The 21,690-nt window shown below is 45.5% G+C and overlaps 1 protein-coding gene across 5 annotated transcripts in view; it reads right to left on the reverse strand.

Moving 5' to 3' along the window:
* The window catches only part of LOC106583586 (plexin-A1), a 371,415-nt gene that overhangs the window by 159,643 nt on the left and 190,082 nt on the right, over positions 1–21,690 (reverse strand). For all 5 annotated transcript variants that reach the window (XM_014167946.2, XM_014167944.2, XM_014167947.2 and 2 more), the window contains exons 6-8: positions 17,258–17,381; positions 15,227–15,380; positions 14,413–14,512 (exon numbers count right to left, since the gene is read on the reverse strand). In XM_014167946.2, the coding sequence (XP_014023421.1) occupies positions 14,413–14,512; positions 15,227–15,380; positions 17,258–17,381 (378 nt within the window). The remainder of the gene's footprint in view (positions 1–14,412; positions 14,513–15,226; positions 15,381–17,257; positions 17,382–21,690) is intronic.

Here is a 21,690-nt window from a genome sequence, read left to right on the forward strand (position 1 = left end):
ATTTCTGGAGAGATTCATTTTTTAAATTAGAAGATCAAACTGTTTGGGCATAAACCTGGAAAGTATGACAGAACTTTGCAAGCTATCTATACAGTATTTTGCAACTCCTCTCCCTTTGGCAGTTCTATCTTGATGGAAAATGTTGTAGTTGGGTATGGAAATCTCAGATTTTTTGGTGGCCTTCCTAAGCCAGGATTCAGACACGGCAAGGACATCAGGGTTGGCGGAGTGTGCTAAAGCAGTGAGTAAAACAAAATTAGGGAGGAGGCTTCTGATGTTAACATGCATGAAACCAAGGCTTTTTCGATTACAGAAGTCAACAAATGAGAGTGCCTGGGGACATGCAGGGCCTGGGTTAACCTCCCCCTCACCCGAGGAACAGAGGAGGAGTAGGATGAGGGTACGACTAAAGGCTATCAAAACTGGTCGTCTAGTGCGTTGGGGACAGATAATAAAAGGAGCAGATTTCTGGGCGTGGTAGAATAGATTCAGGGCATAATGTGCAAACAGGGGTATTGGTGGGGTGCAGGTGCAGTGGAGGTAAGCCCAGGCACTGAGTGATGATAAGAGAGGTTGCATCTCTGGATGTGCTGGTTAAACTGGGTGAGGTCACCACATGTGTGGGGGGTGGGACAAAGGAGGAATCTGAGGCATGTTGAGTGGTACTAGGGGCTCCACTGTAAACTAAAACAATGATAACTATCCTAAACAATAGTATACAAGGCATATTGACATTTGAGAGAGACATAAAGCGAGGCATAAAGCAATCACAGGTGTTGATTGGGAGAGCTAGCTAAGACAGCAACAGGTAAGACAACAACAGCTAATCAACAAAGATAACAACAACAGGTAAAATGGCAATGAATGGGCAGAGAGGGTTGGTTAACTACACACAGGGCCTGAGTTCGGGGCTAGGGCCGACAGATATATATATATATTTTTTTAATATAAATTAAAATAAACAAAATGTAGTACTGTGATAATTGAACAGTCCAGCAGGCATCAGCTATGTAGCCAAGTGATCATATGGTCCAGTGAACAGCAATAGATGGAGCAGGGAAGCCGCGGCGTAGTCGTTACTAACGCTAGCACACGGGAGACACGCCGTTTAAAGTTAGCAGGCCGGGGTAAGTAGAAGCGTCTGCTCCGACCTTGAGGGCACAGCGGATGGAATTACGTCTGCAGACCAGTTGTGGTGGTACGGCAGGGCGTTGTGTCGACAAAAGGTCCGAGCCAGATGGCGAAATAGGTATTGTAGTTGTAGTAATTTCGTTTGCTTGCCGGGAGATGTGCCTGGCTCGCGGCTAACTGGTGCTAGCTTCGGGGCAGGGGCATTAGCCACTATAGCCACTCGGTAGCAGCTAGCTAGCAGCAATGATCAGCTGCAAAGGTCCAGAGCTTACACCAAGTAGGAGTAGTGGATTCTAGCTGTGTCCGGGAGGCATCGGCTGGGTAGCCGGGTGATCACAGAGTGGGCCTAGCTCAGGGATAGCGTCGAGGATTGGTCACTCGGTGGCAGCTAGCTAGCTGTGATGATCAGGAGGGATGGTCCAGGGTTTATGGCAGGAATCCGGCGTTGTAAGTGGATAAAAACAATCCAAGGCTTGTAGGTATTATCCAGGCTAAAAAAATATGTTTGGTGCCTGTGCAGAAGGTAAAGGACGCTAGCAGTGGCTAACAATGACTAAAAAGCAAGTAGCTAATTAGCTAGTTAGCTTCTGATGGCTAGCTTCTGATGGACGTTCTTGCTATAAGGTAAAAAAAAATAGCGGATCCGTGTCACATTGAGTGAGGCGGGTTACCGGAAGGAAAAATTAATTTAAAAATAGAAAAGAGATTGAAAATAAATTGAAATATATACAAAAAAAGACGGAAAATACAAAAGTAAACAAGAGGACAACAAACCACGTCTGCACTGCTACGCCATCTTGGGAGAGCGATCTAAGGCACTGCATCACAGTGCGAGATGCGTCACTTCATTCCCTGGTTTGATCCCGAGCTGTATCACAACCGGTCATGATCGGGAGTCCCATAGGGCGGCGCACAATTGGCCCAGCATCGTCCGGGTTAGGGTCAGGTTTGGCCGGGGTAGGCTGTCATTGTAAATAAGAACTTGTTCTTAACTGACTTGTCTAGTTAAATAAAGGTTCAATAAAAAAATAAAAAAAATACTGTTAGTCTAGGCTAGCCACCAGGCTGAAATATAAGCTTAAGTTTTAAAACCTCTTCAGGATCTGCCCCCTTTTTTCAATTTTCGCCTAAAATGACATACCCAAATCTAACTACCTGAAGCAAGGATATGCATATTCTTGATACCATTTGAAGGAAACACTTTGAAGTTTGTGGAAATGTTAAATTAATGTAGGAGAATATAACACATTAGATCTGGTAAAAGATAATACATTTTTTTGTATTTTTTTTGTACCATCTTTGAAATTCAAGAGAAAGGCCATAATGTATTATTCCAGCCCAGGCGCAACTTAGATTTTGGCCACCAGATGGCAGCAGTGTATGTGCAAAGTTTTAGACTGATCCAATTAACCATTGCATTTCTGTTCAAAATGTTGTATCAAGACTGCCCAAATGTGCCTAATTGGTTTATTAATACATTTTCAAGTTCATAACTGTGCACTCTCCTCAAACAATAGCATGGTATTATTTCACTGTAATAGCTACTGTGAATTGGACTGTACTGTTAGATTAACAATCATTTAAGCTTTCTGCCAATATCAGATATGTCTATGTCCTGGGAAATGTTCTTGTTATTTAAAACCTCATGCTAATCCCATTAGCCTACGTTAGCTCAAACGTCCTGCGGGGGACCCACCGATCCTGTAGAGGTTAAAACTTGTTAGGAATAAGCGTCCCGTCTAAGGGACAGTTGTAAATCATGCAGCGCCGTGTGTCAAGGTCGCAGATTTTAGAGAAACAACAAATGTCGGTACATATAAGTGTCTTATATCGGCTGAAAACTTAAATTCCTGTTAATATAACTGCACTGTCCAATTTACAGTAGCTATTACTGCAAAAAAATGCCATGCTATTGTTTGAGGACAGCTCCAAACAACAAAACACTTTTTTCACTGCGATAGGTTTGATAAATTCACCTCTGAAGGTAAAACGTGTACCTACATTCTGAAATCTTGCTCTGATTTATCATCCGAAGGGTCCCAGAGATATCATTTAGTTTCATTTTGTTAGATAACTTCCCTTTTCATATCCTAAAAAGGTCCATATAGCATGCACAATCAATTTTGTATTTCCACTCGTTCAATTTGCAAAGAAAGGAATCTGTGAAAATCTAACCCTAAACGTTGTTTCAACCAGTCAAATGATGTTTGTATTTATTCCTCAGAGATCCTAGAATGTAACCAGACTTCACGATATCATTAGGATCCTATAGGACACCAAATTTGGTCAGAGTGATGCCTTCATGGCCCACCGATGACGTGGGCGGTCTTCACTTGATTGACTGTAACTTTGTCAAATAAGCACCAATCGGGGTTAAACAAAAATTTAGCTGCTAACCTTGTGCGACAGCAAGCCATTTCCTTTTTGACAAAAATTACAAGAATATGGAGAGTTATGAAGTTATGAGAACTGGGTGTTTTGCAAATGTTGAACTTACAATATGGAAATGCTAAATCAAAGTCCAAGTATACAGTTTTGACGATATTCTTGCAGAAAAAATGTCATGTAAATATCTCCTTCACAATTTGCCCAAATGTACCTGGGTGACTTCACATTAAATGTCACGTAGCTTGCTCATACTTCAAGTTATCAGTCTGAAACTTTGCACATACACTGATGCCCTCTTGTGGATACCATAGGAATTACAACCAGAGTGATGGCTAGATTTGGGACCTTTCTGTTGGTAGAATTATTATTATTTTTTTAAGTAGTTTCTTCTACCAGATCTATTGTGTTAAATTATCCTACATTCAAAGTGTTTCCCTTCAAATGGTACCAAGGACCTTGCTTCAGGGCCTGAGCTACAGGCAGTTAGATTTGGGTATGTCTTTTTTGTGAAAATTAAAAAAAAGAGATCCCTAAGAAGGGGCTAGTTTATGTAGCTTAGACAATGGCCACTCTTTGTATTACATGAACATGCTAATAACGACAAAAGGAGGACACAATTTTAGCACAGCGGGATTTGCCATTACGCGGGGACGGATGCAAGTTCCCCACAAAGTACAGGCTCTAGGTCAAATCCCCAAACTGGTTAAATGTAGGCTATACATCTACCAGACAAAGATCCTTTTATTTCGTCCTTTCTTTTATTCATTAAGACAATTTGTGTTCCGTTTGTGTCTTACGTCTTTGGTATAATGAGCAGGAAAGCAGCATGCCAGGACCCCCTACCATCTACCCATTCTTTACCTCCCTCAGGAAGCACAAGTTCAATAGCTCAATAACAGTTCCATAGCTTAATGGGGAAGGAGGGGGGGTACCTGGTATGTTTCTGTCCATTCAATTCCATTCAGAGGCCCCATTTGGGGACCCCCCAACCACTACTCCTTTGGTCTGGAAGAAGGCCTATCCATAGAGCCCCCCAGTAACTCACTAGTTGCTTCCCCCTGCTGGTGTCCATCCTAAGTCTTTGAACTTCGGGGATACCCACCCAAGGCCATTTGAGGATACCCTCCCACCCCCAATCTTCTGTCTGGAGGTGGGCCTCGATCCCTGGACCCCCTTGTGACCATCCAACCATCAATGGAGAAGCCATGCTCCCCATGTAGCCACACTTCAAACCTCGATCGCTTTGAGGTGTATTGTATTTAACATTATACACTTGATAAAATTACTTATTCTGAAGGTGCATTTTATTTCAAATGAATAGTGCTTTTTAAAGGTGTAAATAGCAGGGAGATAAATACCTTCAATGTGGATGCTCTTCACTGCTCTCTTCAATGATTAAATGCCTGCTTTGGCCCAAAATGTTTATCAGGAGATGTAAGTGCAAGTGCTTATTGTGGAGGCATGCATATGCCCCAATGTTAAGATCAAATGGGAAGTATTTAGGATCTTGTAGGAAATTTGAGGAGAGACGATAGTCACAGAGACAAATGGAAAAGTCTCGTTCATAATGTCACACAGTCAAAGTCTCTACCTATTTTTGTGTCTGTGTACCTCCATCTCCAAACCACACCTTTTCCATGTATATCTGGAGGAGAGAGTATGACACAGTTTCCTGCGGCGTCTTTATAATGAATTAGACTGTAAGGACCCTGAATCACACAATAGATGACCCAGTCAGCATCTGAACAAAATTAACCACAGGAAAAAGGTGCTTAGAGATCTCCTATAGAGACATCAACCCTACTTCATTTCCAGACTATCCACCCTAGTCCTAATAAATCGCAAATGGGAAAGGGCTTTTTTTTTTTTTTTTTTTATGGAAACATTTAATTAAGAAGTAATCACCGGGTGATTTTCTATTTCAATCTCTCCAACCTTAACTGAAACAGTGGGATTTCTAATTAGAATAATATTGATATGCAAATGTATGGATTTTATCTTTTTAAATCGCAGGCCCAAGACATAATCAGTAGAATAAATGAGGAGGGAGGGTGTGTGTTTTTGGTGTGTATGGGGAATTGTGGATGGTGTGTGTATGGGGGGTAGTATGTGTATGGGTGATGTATGGATGGTGTCGGTATGTGGGGGTTGGTGGTTAGGGTGTGTATGGGGATGGCTTGATGATGTGTGTATGGGGGGTGGGTGGATGGGGTGTGGTGTGTGTATGGTGGGTAGGTGTGGGGGTAGATATTGTATCCATATGGGATAATGTATCAATATGTATCCATGTCTTTCAACATTGGGCGAGCATATCCATTGGCGAGAGTGATTGTAATTCCAGTACGCATGTACACAACATCTATAGAAGAAGAGAGAGAAAGGATACAAGGGTTGAAATATGATGACTGCTTTTGAAGCTCTTTTTGGACAGAGTTTGTGTGTATACGAGTGTGTGTTCCGGGCATGAATTATGTTTATGCTTGCATATAAATATATAAACCACTTTGTGTCTCTCCTCATGACAGTATAACTCATGTAAACCCCGATCAGGCAGTCTTGAAATAGTAAGAGCATCTCTGAGTTGTGCCGTGTCATTACGGAAATGACATTACCAGTCTGACCTCATCATCACCAGAGTGGCTCAGCCAAACAGGATTTGCTCAGCATCTTTCCTCGGCAACTCCGTAGACTCATGTCATTACAAAAAAAATGTCCACTCAAAAACCCAGATCCCTGAATTAGATTTACCAACCAATGGGATTTACTCTGCCATCTGCATCGATCACCGTCATCTCCATATATTGTAGACATTATGATGTCTACTCCGTTACACAAGCCCTTTATCATATTTGTGGGTTTATTGTGGGTAATATTACGACTATGAACCCCAGTATTGCAGTAGCATTAACAATTGAAGAGGTGTCTTAAGAGGCCTTAGCAGGGGTCCAACCCACAAGCTTTAAATTGTTACCACCACACCGGCCTCACCCAACTGGCCAAATCAGTGGGGTATGTGTGTATGTGTTAGGGGGTACTGTGATGGGGCCCATTCTCCAAGGGGGCTCGTCTGACTGGCACGGGGGACACTCGACTTTGGGCTTTGACGGACCTATGGAGCCCACTAGCCATCTGCTGCCCTGCGGCTAATACCACAGCAGACACAACCTATCTCCACTCTGGTTCATCCAGGGGGGAGGGGGTCTAGTCTGCCCTAACACCACAGGACAAGTGCATCTAGCCTGGGGAGAGCCAACCCCAGAGGTCCTGAATGGCTGGTTGTGGTTTAGATCTTTACTAAGCTGGTCCCTCCAGAGTCATAGCTAAAGACTGGGTTGTAGAAACAAAGGTTGTGTTTGAACTAAAGTGTCTCTCTCTGTCGAAACGTCTGGTTTCACAGTGCCTCAGAATGGAACTTGAATGAAAGCCTATGGCAGGACCGGACCAAACAACCGCTTGTTTTTAACTGGCTGATCTGTCACACCGTCAACATCTAGCATAACCCTTACAACCTCCCCCATACATTGTGGGTTTCAGGGTGCGAGCAGCACAAGTAATTTAAACAAGGAAGTGAGTTTGGAAAATCTGAAAGTACACATTTTGTATGCCACAATTCAGAATAAATTAGGCTTCCCAAAAATAATATGGTCAATGTGATAGAACACTTATTTTGATTGCCGATTAATTTTTTAAATCTAAGACAACAGTAGCAGGTGAAACACCTTCACACTAATGAGATCACAAACCATCACAGGTGTAACACATACTGACTAATGAGGTGACACGAATCGGTGTGCCCCAAGTGCTAACTGATAACGTCCAACCTCAAAATATATAGCATGAGTCAAAAGTTTGGACACATACTCATTCAAGGGTTTTTCTTTATTTTTTACTATTTTCTACATTGTAGAATAATAGTGAAGACATCAACACTATGAAATAACACATATAGAATCATGTAGGAACAACAAAAAAATTTTTTGGAACAAATATTTTATATTTGAGATTCTTCAAAGTAACCACCCTTTCTCATTTTCTCAACCAGCTTCATAAGGTAGTCACCTGGAATGCATTTCAATTAACAGGTGTGCCTTGTTAAGTTAATTTGTGCAATTTCTTTCCTTCTTAAAGCATTTGAGACAATCCGTTGTGCAGTGCCAAGGTAGGGGTGGTATACTGTACAGAAGATTGTCACCGACCCCCCCTGGTACTGCTGCTCATTCTGTTGACCAGTACCGGAGGTCGACATCACCGGCCTTGTAGGCTGCACTGAACTGTGTCATTACGCACACCTGGTTCCAATTTCTCACTGATTGTGTTTGTATAAATGTGCCCTATGTTTCCCATTGGTCTGTCGATTATTGTTCCCATGTCCGTTGGTCGTGTGAGTACCTATGAGTTGTCTCACCCTGTGCTGCGTGTTTTGCGCATTGTGTATTCCGGGTCTCGTCCCGTGTCGTTCTACGAGGTTTACCCTTACTCTTTTGTTTGGGTACTTCCCAGTCTTTTGTATCCGTGTTTGTTTTGGGTGTATAACATTTTTTGAATGCTTAGCAGGACAGGAAAATTGTCTAATTCACGCACTTATCAACAGAACGTCCCTGGTCATCCCTAGTGCCTCTGATCTGGCAGACTCACTAAACACAAATGCTTCATTTGTAAATTATGTCTGAGTGTTGAACTGTGCCCCTGGCTATCCGCAAATGTAAAAAAAAAAAAAAAAAAAGAATAATAATAAATACATTTGTCATCTTGTTTGCTTAATATAAGAAATGTTTAATGATTTATTCTTTTACTTTTGATACTTAAATACAAACCAAACACTGTAAGACTTTACTCAAGTAGTATTTTACCGGGTGATACCTTTAAAAGAAAATGACTCAAGTTAAAGTTATCTTTACTTAAACATTGGATACTCTTTCCACCACTGCAAATGAGCAAAGGGAACTGACAGTCAATCATTTCTTCAAGACATGGTCAGTCAATACGGAAAATTTGAAGAACTTTGAAAGTTTCTTCAAGTGTAGTCACAAAAACCATCAAGTGCTATGATGAAACTGGCTCTCATGAGGATCGCCACAGGAAAGGAAGATCCAGAGTTACCAGAGTGCAGAATAACTGATGAAATTCCGAACGCTCAACACTGGTTGAATATAGCCTTGTCAGTAAGTGTTGGAAAAAAAAGTGTTACAGTCACCAACGCTCTGGATCCTTAACACTGGGGCCCCTCAGGGGTGTGTACTTAGTCTCCTCCTGTACTCCCTGTTCACCCACGACTGCGTGGCCGAACACGACTCCAACACCAACATTAAGTTTGCTGACGACACAACAGTGGTAGGCCTGATCACCGACAACGATGAGACAACCTACAGGGAGGAGGTCAGAGAACTGGCAGTGTGGTGCCAGGACAACAACCAATCCCTCAATGTGAGCAAGAGAAAGGAGCTGATCGTGGACTACAGGAAAAGGTGAGCTGTACAGGCCACCATTAACATTGACGGGGCTGCAGTGGAGCAGGTAGAGCGTTTCAAGTTCCTTGGTGTCCACATCACCAATGAACTATCATGGTCCAAACATACCAAGACAGTCGTGAAGAGGGCACGACAAAACTTTTCCCCCTCAGGAGACTGAAAAGATTTGGCATGGGTCCCCAGATCCTCAAAAAGTTATACAGTTGCACCATCAAGAGCATCCTGACCGGTTGCATCACCGCCTGGTATGGCAACAGCTCGGCATCTGACCGTAAGGCACTACAGAGGGTAGTGTGTATGGCCCAGTACATCACTGGAGCCAAGCTTCCTGCCATCCAGGACCTATATAATAGGCGGTGTCAGAGGAAAGCCCATAAAAAGTTCTCCCTGCTACCGCACGGCAAGCGGGACCGGAGCGCCAAGTCTAGGACCAAAAGGCTCCTCAACAGCTTCTTCCCTCAAGCCATAAGACTGCTGAACAATACATAAAATCTCCACCAGACGATTTACATTGACCCCCCCTTCCTTTTGTACACTGCTGCTACTCGCTGTTTATTATCTATGCATAGTCACTTCACCCCTACCTATATGTACAAATTACCTCAACTAACCTGTACCCCCGCACACTGTCTTGGTACCGGTACCCGCTGTATATAGCCTCGTTATTCTTGTTGTTACTTTTTATTATAATTTTTTACTTTAGACTATTTGGTAAATATTTTCTTAACTTCTTTAGGATAGGGGGCAGTATTTTCACGTCCGGATAAAAAAAACGTACCCGATTTAATCTGGTTACTACTCCTGCCCAGAAACTGGAATATGCATATAATTAGTAGATTTGGATAGAAAACACTATAAAGTTTCTAAAAATGTTTGAATGGTGTCTGAGTATAACATACCTCATATGGCAGGCCAAAACCTGAGAAGATTCCATACAGGAAGTGCCCTGTCTGACAATTTGTTGTCCTTCTGTTGCATCTCTATCGACATTACAGCATCTGTGCTGTAACGTGACACTTTCTAAGGCTTCCATTGGCTCTCTAAAGCCACCAGAAAGTGGAATGGGGTGTCTGCTGTCTCTGGGCAAAGTACAGCAGCAGAGTTTGTAAGTGGTCAGCCTGGGGACAGTGAGACTGAGATGTGCGTTCACAAGACTTCTCCATTTTTTTCTTTCAGCCTTCGAATGAATACAACGTTGCCCGGTTGGAATATTATCGCTATTTTACGAGAAAAAGAGCATAAAAATTCATTTTAAACAGCGTTTGACATGCTTCTAAGTACGGTAATGGAATATTTTGAATTTCTTTATCACGAAATGCGCTCGCGCGTTACCCTTCGGATAGTGACCTGAACGCACGAACAAAACGGAGGTATTTGGATATAACTATGGATTATTTGGAACCAAAACAACATTTGCTGTTGAAGTATAAGTCCTGGGAGTGCATTCTGACGAAGAACAGCAAAGGTAATCCAATTTTTCTAATAGTAATTCTGAGTTTAGTGAGCCCCAAACTTGGTGGGTGTCAAATTAGCTAGCCTGTGATGGCCGAGCTTTGTACTCAGAATATTGCAAAATGTGCTTTCGCCGAAAAGCTATTTTAAAATTGGACATAGCGATTGCATAAAGGAGTTCTGTATCTATAATTCTTAAAATAATTATGTATTTTGTCAACGTTTATCGTGAGTAATTTAGTAAATTCACCGGAAGTTTTTGGTGGGTATGCTAGTTCTGAAAATTACATGCTAATGTAAAAAGCAAATTTTTTCAAAACATGCATGTACTGTATAACATAATGTCCTAGGGGTGTCATCTGATGAAGATCATCAAAGGTTAGTGCTGCATTTAGCTGTGGTTTGGGTTTATGTGATATATATGCTTGCTTGGAAAATGGCTGTGTAATTATTTGTGTCCATGTACTCTCCTAACATATTCTAATGTTTTGCTTTCGCTGTAAAGCCTTTTTGAAATCAGACAATGTGGTTAGATTAACGAGAGTCTTATCTTTAAAATGGTGTAAAATAGTTGATTGTTTGAGAAAATTGAATTGTGGTATTTTAGTTGGTTTTGTATTTTGCGCCGTGCGATGCCATTGGCTGTTGGCTAGGGGTTCCGCATGCGGAACGGGGTTCCGCTAGCGGAACGTCTGTCCTCAACAGGTTAACTGCATTGTTGGTTAAGGGTTTGTAAGTAAGCATTTCACGGTAAGGTCTACAGTTGTTGTATTCGGCACATGACAAATAAAGTCTGATTTGGATAACATGAAAAGAGCCTAACCAGCTCTGCTAGGGAGAGTAAAATGGTCAGTGTTTGGGTGGGGGCTAAAGCTTAAGATGATTCTTATGGCATTGCACACGGTCAGTGTGAACCAGAGTGACTTGACAACAATGGGCCAAGCAAGCTGTACATACAAACGGAAACAACACAGGATGTCTTATTTAATGAAAGGGGTTGCAGTCTGCCATGAAACATTTATTCATGTATACGGGTAAGAGTCTTGCTGCAGTTTCAGATATTATAAGTTTCTAATTTTGTCAAAACGTTGTTTTCATTGCAAGTTAAAGCTTACTGTTAGCTAGCTAACTGACGTTAGAGGGCAGGCTCGCTAGCTAACATTACGTTTATGATCTGTGTTTAATGATGTTACCTCAGAATGCCATTTTGCATTGCTAGTTATAGCCTAATGTTAGCTAGCTAACTAGCTAACATTGAACCTATTTGGTTAACTTTAGCTAGCTATGACAATTGGTTTGTATTGTTGGTACTTTAGGATTATGGTTAATTGTTTAGGGAGCATGTTTAAACAAATGACTGCACTTCGCCAGATGATTACATGACCCATCTAGTTAGCCATAATCACCATCCGACACAACTGGCTATCTATTGTATAATAATGCCAAAATATTTGTATCTGGAATTTGTCTTTCAGCATCAGTAGAACACACCTGACTCTCCACCAGTCATACAAGGAAAATTGTCTCATGCCTCCCATCAAAAAGAGAGCTGACCCAAGCAACCACAGGTTACCCCTAAAGCATGAGGACTTGCAGTGAGTGGTGAACTTCAAGAACTACGCAGAGGATAATGCAATAGTATTATCAGGATGCCACCCAGGACACAAACACTTTGGTGGAAAGCTGCTGCCATCCCATCTGACAAAAGAAGCAGGGTGGCGTCTACAAGGAATCGATGACAACACTTGGTATGTAAACCATAAAACACACATTTTGATTATTTAATTGACCTCCAACATGATTGGCACTACTTTTATTGAGCTCACATTATTTCTGTATTTTCCAGAGGTACGTGTAGTCGGGCTGCGTGTTATCATTTTAACTTCCAGTTTCCAAGATTATGTTTCTGTATGCAGTGCTGCTGCTCTGCACATTTGTAGGTAAGTGAAACTTACCTGATAATGATGCATTAAAAAACAATATTACATTTTACGTTACATTTTCTTTTCATTAACCTATCTTAATGTTATTTTGTTGTTTGCAGGTGCACTATCCCTTCACAGCCAGGTCCCATCTACTTTTTAGCTCCTCGCAACTGCAGTGGCCAAAACAAGAACACTTTTGTGCTTGGGTATTGTGCCTGGCAGACCATGCACAAGCTCCACCACAGTCTGGACCTTCACTTCCTGATCACAGGCCACATCAAGTTTGCCCCCGACTGGTGCTTCGGCCTCATCAAGCAGCGCTACAGTAAGACCAGAGTGAACACTTTGTCTGAGATTGCTGGTGTTGTGAAGGACAGCACTGTGACAGGGGTCAACATCCCACAGCTGGTTGGACTGGAGGATGGTATGGTGCTGGTGGAAAAAGCTATGGCTGGCAACAACACCTGACTCCGTACTTCAGGCGGCTGCCACAGTTCAAGCAGTACCAGCAGTGAATATCATTTTCATTGCATTGTATGAGGTTATTCTTCTTATCTAAACTTGGGAGGTGAATTGATGTAATGTAGGGTTGTAACCACTTCAATTGTTTTGGTTATTTCCTGTTATACAGCTTCGATGCTCTGGAGCCTGGTGTTGTTGTCGCCTAGGAGCGTTTGGACTCAGTCGGGACCAGGTTTCAGCTGCTGTGGAACGCTGACATCCTTCCTCCCATAGATGGTCTGCCTGTACAAGCACCATCTGGACTGGACACAGCTAGACAAACATATGTTTTTGAGAAGATCAGGGAGTTTTGCGACGAAGAGGCTATGGACATCACATGCCCTGCACCAAAGTCAAGGGCAGGACAGAAACAGGCTCTCCGAATATAGATTCCCTTGTTCATGCGTTGTTCGGACAGACCAGTCACTCAAGAACACTTTGGAGGAGCAGTGACCAAATGTCCCGCGGCCATTTTAGGGATGTGTCAATCCGCCTTTCGTTGAAAGGTGGTACAAGCCGGCTGTTCCGACCAAGATCAAATGCCGTTGAGGGTGCAGCATGGTCTGATTTGATTCGGAGTCCAGATCTATCTCACTTTGTCACGCTTCCAGCGCCATCTCTTTCAAAGGAATGGCATGCGCACATTCTTCTTGTTCTAGTCTGGCTACACGTTTGCTTTACCTTTCCCTGTGCTCGAGTTCCAATTTCTGTTGATCCCATTTTCCCTTTAGTTCTACCTCTCTCAGTTGCACGTCTACGGGGTGTACTCTACCACCCGTAGGACCCTTTTCATCATCCACCAAAACCTTCGAATCAGCATGTGCAAATGTGATATCATAATGCTTTGCAATGATGAGCAGATTTGCCATGGCTTTTTTTTATTAGCCTGTGTGTTTATGCAACTTTCAAATTGACAACCAATCTTATAACCCCTCAGGGTGGATGTCAGTGACAGAAACTCTACCACAAAAGTGTATTTTGAACACCCAAATATCTGTGCACAGCAGAGATGTGACTAGAGCAACTACCATACTCATAGGAAACAAATCCTGGACGAGCCCCCATATGCAGTAGCAATGGAGCCTGGGAAAGAGGTTACAAACACTAACAACGACACAAAGCTTATGTTGGGCAGATTTTGATATGTATAACCCAGGTAATGAAGACTTTTTAGGAGTACGTTTGGGCACCAATACCAGAGACCGTCAATTGCGATTAATTCCTTATAATGATATTATTATCAGCTACAGTAGGCTAGGTTATGATCACAAGGCTAAAATTACCATCTTGGATCTCGATATCTCGTCATATATGGCGGATTCAATTTTTACTCAGTGGTAGTAACATGAGCCACCTACGTGCACAGAGGTTACAGGGGGGGTGGGGATGTGTGTACAGGCTCACAGGCTTACTGCACCCTCTCAAGGGCAGTGTGACAAGAGGACCGAGGGGAAAACAGAACTGAAGGAAAAGAAGAAGGAAAAAAGCGGAGAAAACCTAAAATAAAATAAAAGTTATAGAAAAACAAAACCACATAGAAAACTTACGACGAGTGCACGCTGCAGTTGTAGAATACAAAGTCCACGCCGGCGAACGTCTTGCCCGTCTCCTTGGACTTGAGGTAGAGCTTCACCATGCGCTTGTCTCCTACGGAGACACACGCATCGCTTAGCAACTTATGTCATGCATTGGAGACTATGGAGAGAATAAGTCAGGTAGAAATATCTCCTAGAGTCACAGGGAACATTAAATCACATTAGAGCTGATAACAATCCATAACGGTGGATAGAAAATCTGCTTTAGGAATTCTCAAGTTTAAACATGTCACTTCTGGGAATCTAAATATATACGGCTCCTTCATCTCCAATCTTTGAAGAGACATCACAGGCAACAGTGGTGTCATTGTGGCGTGACTGCTTTAGAACTGATAAAGATGCTTAACACATGGTAATGGACCTGCTTCTGAACTCTCTTAAACATATCACATTGGAGAGTATACATGTAGAATCTTGATGCTTGGGGAGCAATTAGGGGGAATAACATTGGTAGTGACAGAAAAACTCAAAGTATTATTGAGTTATGTAAAAAAAGCCATGAAATGTGCAATTCTGGTCAAGGCAAAGCTATTGCGAAGATGAGGAGGGAGACGAATGATTGGAATGGTATCAAACACATTAACACTGTTCTGTTTATTTCATTCCAGACACTACTCCATTAACCAGCCTCCACTGACTGAGATGAGCCCACAGGCGTATGATGTCATCATTGGCATAACAGCCTTTTTCTATTTTCATGGCGGAGGGGATATCATGACACTACCAGTGTGCACCAGAGGTGGCGGGGTCCGGGCGGCGTTCTCACCTTTGTTTCGGGTAATGGGGATGACGTTGTGGGCCGAGGGGGACAGGCAGTAGATGCGGCTCCCCTGGATGTGCCCATCCGTCTCCACGTAACCCTCGAAGGAGCAGTTGACCCCCGCAGAGAGGTCAGGGACGTTACGCGCCTCCAGCACAAGCTGAGGACAAACCAATGGAATATAGGGAATATGTTATTAAGACAGATAATGTGGAGACATGAAATACATGTCATAATGTCAAGGGTTTAATGGAAGGACATGTAATAAACACTATATATACAAAAGTATGTGGACAACCGTAGTGGATTCGGCTATTTCAGCCACACCCGTTACTGACAGGTGTATAATATCGAGCACACATCCATGCAATCTCCATAAACAAACATTGGCAGTAGAATGGCCTTACTGAAGAACTCAGTGACTTTCAACGTGGCACCATAACGGGTCTTCCCTGTGGCTCAGTTGGTAGAGCATGGTGTTTGCAACGCCAGCATGGTGTGTGCATGGTGTTTGCAACGCCAGCATGGTGTGTGCAACGCCAGGGTTGTGGGTTCGATTCCCACGGGGGGCCAGTACAAAAAAAACTATATATATATTTTTTTTAAATACAGCATGAAATGAAATGTATGCATTCACTACTGTAAGTCGCTCTGGATAAGAGTGTCTGCTAAAATGACTAAAATGATAATAGAATGCCACCATTCCAACAAGTCAGTTCGTCAAATTTCTGCCCTGCTAGAGCTGCCCCAGTCAACTACGTGGTGTTACTGTGATGTGGAAACGTCTAGGAGCAACAACGGCTCAGCCGCAAACTGGCGTAGTAGTAGGCCACACAAGCTCACAGAATGGGACTGCCGAGTGCTGAAGCACGTAGCGCGTACAAATCGTCTGTCCACGGTTGCAACACTCAGTACCGAGTTCCAAACTGACTGGAAGCAACGTCAGCACAAAAACTGTTAGTTGGGAGCTTCATGAAATGGGTTTCCATGGCCGAGCAGCCTCACACAAGCCAAAGATCAACATGCGCAGTGCCAAGCGGTGGTGTAAAGCTCGCCACCATTGGACTCTGGAGCAGTGGAAATGCGTTCACTGGAGTGATGAACCACGCTTCACCATCTGGCAGTCCGACGGACGAATCTTGGTTTGACGGATGCCAGGAGAATGCTACCTGCCTGAATGCATCGTGCCAACTGTAAAGTTTGGTGGAGGAGGATTAATGATCTGGGGATGTTTTTCATGGTTCGGGCTAGGCCCCTTAGTTCCCTTAAGTTACATCATACAATGACATTTAGACGATTTTGTGCTTCCAACTTTGTGGCAACAGTTTGGGGAAGGTCCTTTCCTTTTTCAGCATGACAATGCCCCAGTGAACAAAACGATGTCCATACAGAAATGGTTTGTCAAGATCGGTGTTCACATGCTTTTGGTCATGTAGTGTAAATCATATAACACAGAGGATTAATGTTAAGACCTGCTGAACTAAATGGGCTATTTTCAAATATTTGTCAAAATTGCTTAAGATCAGTAAATTTGGTTGGGAATCATTGTTGGACAGCAGTATTCCAACCTTGTCTCTGAGTCAGGACAAAGACTGGACCACTCAGGAACACAACCATTCTGGTGTTTCTTTGGGAGTAAAATCTGTGTAGATGTCCTGTTGTCGCAGGATTGGAGTTTTCAGAAAACTGAGGTGGCTTTGCTCCTTTCATATTTATTTTGATCCTAACAAACTCCACAATCCATGCCGGTGACAAGTATATCTATATGATGCTGCCGTCACCATACTTGAAAATACAAGTGACAGGCTAGTGTGGATATTGGAACGTAGTCCTGGAATACATTTACTGCTAATAGGACTGGGGACTTTGTGGCAAGGTTAGTGTGAAGAGCATGTTAATGTCTTTAATGACACAAGCATGGAGTTAGCTACTTATTGGCATGTCACACAGTTACTGGTGTGTATTTACATAAACACATTTATATACAGGTACTGTATCAGTACACACATACAGAGTCAGACACTCTTTCACACACACCTGGACTTGGGACATGGTGACAGAGATGTTCTTGGGGTGAACACTGAGCTCCACACACTGACGCCAGTCTGAGGCAAACCGTTGGGGTTCATCTGCTCTCTCACATCTGTCCTTACGGGAACACCTAGAGAAGAGAAGGTCAGAAATGACACACACACACACACGCATATATACACACACACACACACACACACACACACACACACACACACACACACACACACACACACACACACACACACACACACACACACACACACACACACACACACAAACACCCCCTCCAAATGTATTTGGTGCATGAACATAGTGATAACAATGATCAGCAGGTAGCCTAGTGGTTAAGGTAACCTAGCGGTTAAGGTAGCCTAGTGGGTTAAGGTAGCCTAGCGGGTTAAGGTAACCTAGCGGTTAAGGTAGCCTAGCGGGTTAAGGTAACATAGCGGTTAAGGTAGCCTAGCGGGTTAAGGTAGCCTAGCGGGTTAAGGTAGCCTAGCGGTTAAGGTAGCCTAGCGGTTAAGGTAGCCTAGCGGGTTAAGGTAACATAGCGGTTAAGGTAGCCTAGCGGGTTAAGGTAGCCTAGCGGTTAAGGTAGCCTAGCGGGTTAAGGTAGCCTAGCGGTTAAGGTAGCCTAGCGGTTAAGGTAGCCTAGCAGGTTAAGGTAGCCAAGCGGTTAAGGTAACCAGGTGGTTAAGAGTGTTGGGCCAGTAACTGAAAGGTTGCTGGTTTGAAAACCCGAACCAACTAGGTGAAAAATATGTTGACGTGCCCTTGAGCAAGGGACTTAGCCCTCATTGCTCCTGTAAGTCGCTCTGAATAAGAGTGTCTGCGAAATTACTCAAATGTAAATGTGAAAATTATATACCATAAGCCTAAAAAACACACAGGCACACAAACGTTTCTGAATAAGGTCAGAAACATCCTCCATATGATCAGCCATCTGCACAACCAGAAAAAAAGCACACCAATGTTCCAATTTGCACTACCAGCTATCATACCACCTCTTCATAACAAAACAAAGTCTCTGAACTGACACTGTGTGCCTCAGCATTGCACAATAAAAGGAGAGGAAAATGCAAAGTGCCTTATCTTAGCCTTGGTATACCAACCTTCCTACTCAGCAGAATACTGTCTCTCAACCTCTCACACACACATGTACGCACACACACACACAAAGAGAGAAGTCATGGTGATATTGCTTGTGGACTGCATTATTCCCTAAAGAGAGAAACCTGGAGAGTTGAACAGGCCTTCTCCCTGACCCCGTCTTGATGGGGAGAGTTGAACAGATTGCATGCAGCATTGTGCATATTATGAGTGTGTGTGTGTGTGTGTGTGTGTGTGTGTGTGTGTGTGTGTGTGTGTGTGTGTATCAGTTAATATCACTCTAGCTTTTCTTGGATTGCTCTCCTACTACACGGCTGACGAACGAGACAAATATGACTCTAATTAGCTACTGCAGAACAAAATACCACAGGGCGAAAACGTCTTAAATACCTGTCATTCTGAGTGGTCGGGGGGTAAAAATAGATTGAGGGAAGCTATCCAACGGGAAATTAGCAGAACAAACTTAGCACTCCGTTTTGGTGAGGAGGAAGGTCAAAAGCTCTGTGACTGGAGGTCAGTAACATCTCGAGTCTATCTTGATTGCGTTTCCGTCGCCTTGCCTGCCTCGTCCTCAATTAAAATCCCCCCCTAATGCAAACACACATACACGTGCACGTGAAAACACACACACACACACACGCCTGCCGATCAGATGAAGTGGCATGTTGCACAGGTGGAAGTTTTAATTAACAGAGAGAACAGCGAGAACTGGCTTTTTGCCAACGCTGGAGATACACACACACACACCCTCTCACCTCCCCACGCCCACACCCCCTCTCACCTCCCCACGCACACTCCCCCTCTCACCTCCCCATGCACACTCACCCTCTCACCTCCCCACGCACACCCCCCCTCTCACCTCCCCACGCACACCCCCCCTCTCACCTCCCCACGCACACCCCCCTCTCACCTCCCCACGCACACACACCCCCTCTCACCTCCCCACGCACACAACCCCCCTCTCACCTCCCCACGCACACAACCCCCCTCTCACCTCCCCACGCACACAACCCCCTCTCACCTCCCCACGCACACAACCCCCTCTCACCTCCCCACGCACACCCCCCTCTCACCTCCCCACGCACACTCCCCTCTCACCTCCCCACGCACACTCCCCATCTCACCTCCCCACGCACACACCCCTCTCACCTCCCCACGCACACCCCCCTCTCACCTCCCCACGCACACCCCCCTCTCACCTCCCCACGCACACACACCCTCTCACCTCCCCACGCACACCCCCCCTCTCACCTCCACACGCACACCCCCCTCTCACCACCCCACGCACACCCCCCCTCTCACCTCCCCACGCACACTCCCCTCTCACCTCCCCGCGCACACACCCCCTCTCACCTCCCCACCCCCCCTCTCACCTCCCCACACACACCCCTCTCTCACCTCCCCACACACACACCCCCTCTCACCTCCCCACACACACACCCCCTCTCACCTCCCCACACACACACCCCTCTCACACACCCCGTCTCACCTCCCCACACACACACCCCCTCTCACCTCCCCACACACACACACCCCTCTCACCTCCCCACACACACACCCCTCTCACCTCCCCACACACACACCCCCTCTCACCTCCCCACACACACCCCCCTCTCACCTCCCCACACACACACCCCCTCCCACCTCCCCACACACACACCCCCTCTCACCTCCCCACACACACACCCCCTCTCACACACCCCCTCTCACCTCCCCACACACACAACCCCTCTCACACACCCCTCTCACCTCCCCATGCACACACACCCTCTCACCTCACCATGCACACACACCCTCTCACCTCCCCGTGCACACACACCCTCTCACCTCCCCGTGCACACACACCCTCTCACCTCCCCACGCACACACACCCTCTCACCTCCCCACGCACACACCCCCTCTCACCTTCCCACGCACACCCCTCTCACCTCCCCACGCACACCCCCTCTCACCTCCCCACGCACACCCCTCTCACCTCCCCACGCACACCCCCTCTCACCTCCCCACGCACACCCCTCTCACCTCCCCACGCACACCCCTCTCACCTCCCCACGCACACCCCCTCTCACCTCCCCACGCACACACACCCTCTCACCTCCCCACGCACACACACCCTCTCACCTCCCCACGCACACACACCCTCTCACCTCCCCATGCACACACACCCTCTCACCTCCCCATGCACTCACCTCCCCACACACACACCCCTCTCACCTTCCCACGCACACACACCCCCTCTCACCTTCCCACGCACACACACCCCCTCTCACCTCCCCACGCACACCCCCTCTCACCTCCCCACGCACACCCCTCTCACCTCCCCACGCACACCCCTCTCACCTCCCCATGCACACCCCCTCTCACCTTCCCACGCACACCCCTCTCACCTCCCCGTGCACACCCCCTCTCACCTCCCCATGCACACACCCCTCTCACCTCCCCATGCACACACCCCCTCTCACCTCCCCACAGACACACCCCCCTCTCACCTCCCGACACACAACCCCTCTCACACTCCCCCTCTCCCCTCCCTACGCACACCCCCTCTCACCTTCCCCCTCTCACCTCCCCACGCACACCCCCTCTCACCTCCCCATGCATACACCCCCTCACCTCCCCATGCACACACACCCTCTCACCTCCCCATGCACACACACCCTCTCACCTCCCCATGCCCACACAACCTCTCACCTCCCCATGCACACACACCCTCTCACCTCCCCATGCACACACCCCCTCTCACCTCCACATGCACACACCCCCTCTCACCTCCCCATGCACACACCCCCTCTCACCTCCCCATGCACACACCCCCTCTCACCTCCCCATGCACACACACCCTCTCACCTCCCCATGCACACACACCCTCTCACCTCCCCATGCACACACACCCTCTCACCTCCCCATACACACACACACCCTCTCACCTCCCCATACACACCCTGTCTCACTTCCCCATACACACACACCCTCGAGTCATGTTAGCCAGCAGGAGAGAGAAACACACTGTCACCAAGTGTATCTTATATAGCATCGTGTCTGGTGAGAAGTCACACTGTGCACACACACACACGTCTGGTGAGAAGTCACACATTGACGATGCCTACTGTACAGCGCCTAACACACTGACTAGCAAGCTAACACACTCTCTGGTGTAGTGCAACACACAGAGGAAAAATAACACTCCTACATATGTGGGGTGTCAACAAGGACACCTGGCATGCTCTGCACTGCCATCTGCTACTAGTAGGTTTATTCATGAATCTTAAGATCTTCTAAAAGATACAAGGCAGTATCAACATTGATTTTCATGTGATGGCAAATAG

This window comes from Salmo salar, chromosome ssa22, assembly GCF_905237065.1.
Source record: "Salmo salar chromosome ssa22, Ssal_v3.1, whole genome shotgun sequence".
Lineage (NCBI taxonomy): Eukaryota > Metazoa > Chordata > Actinopteri > Salmoniformes > Salmonidae > Salmo > Salmo salar.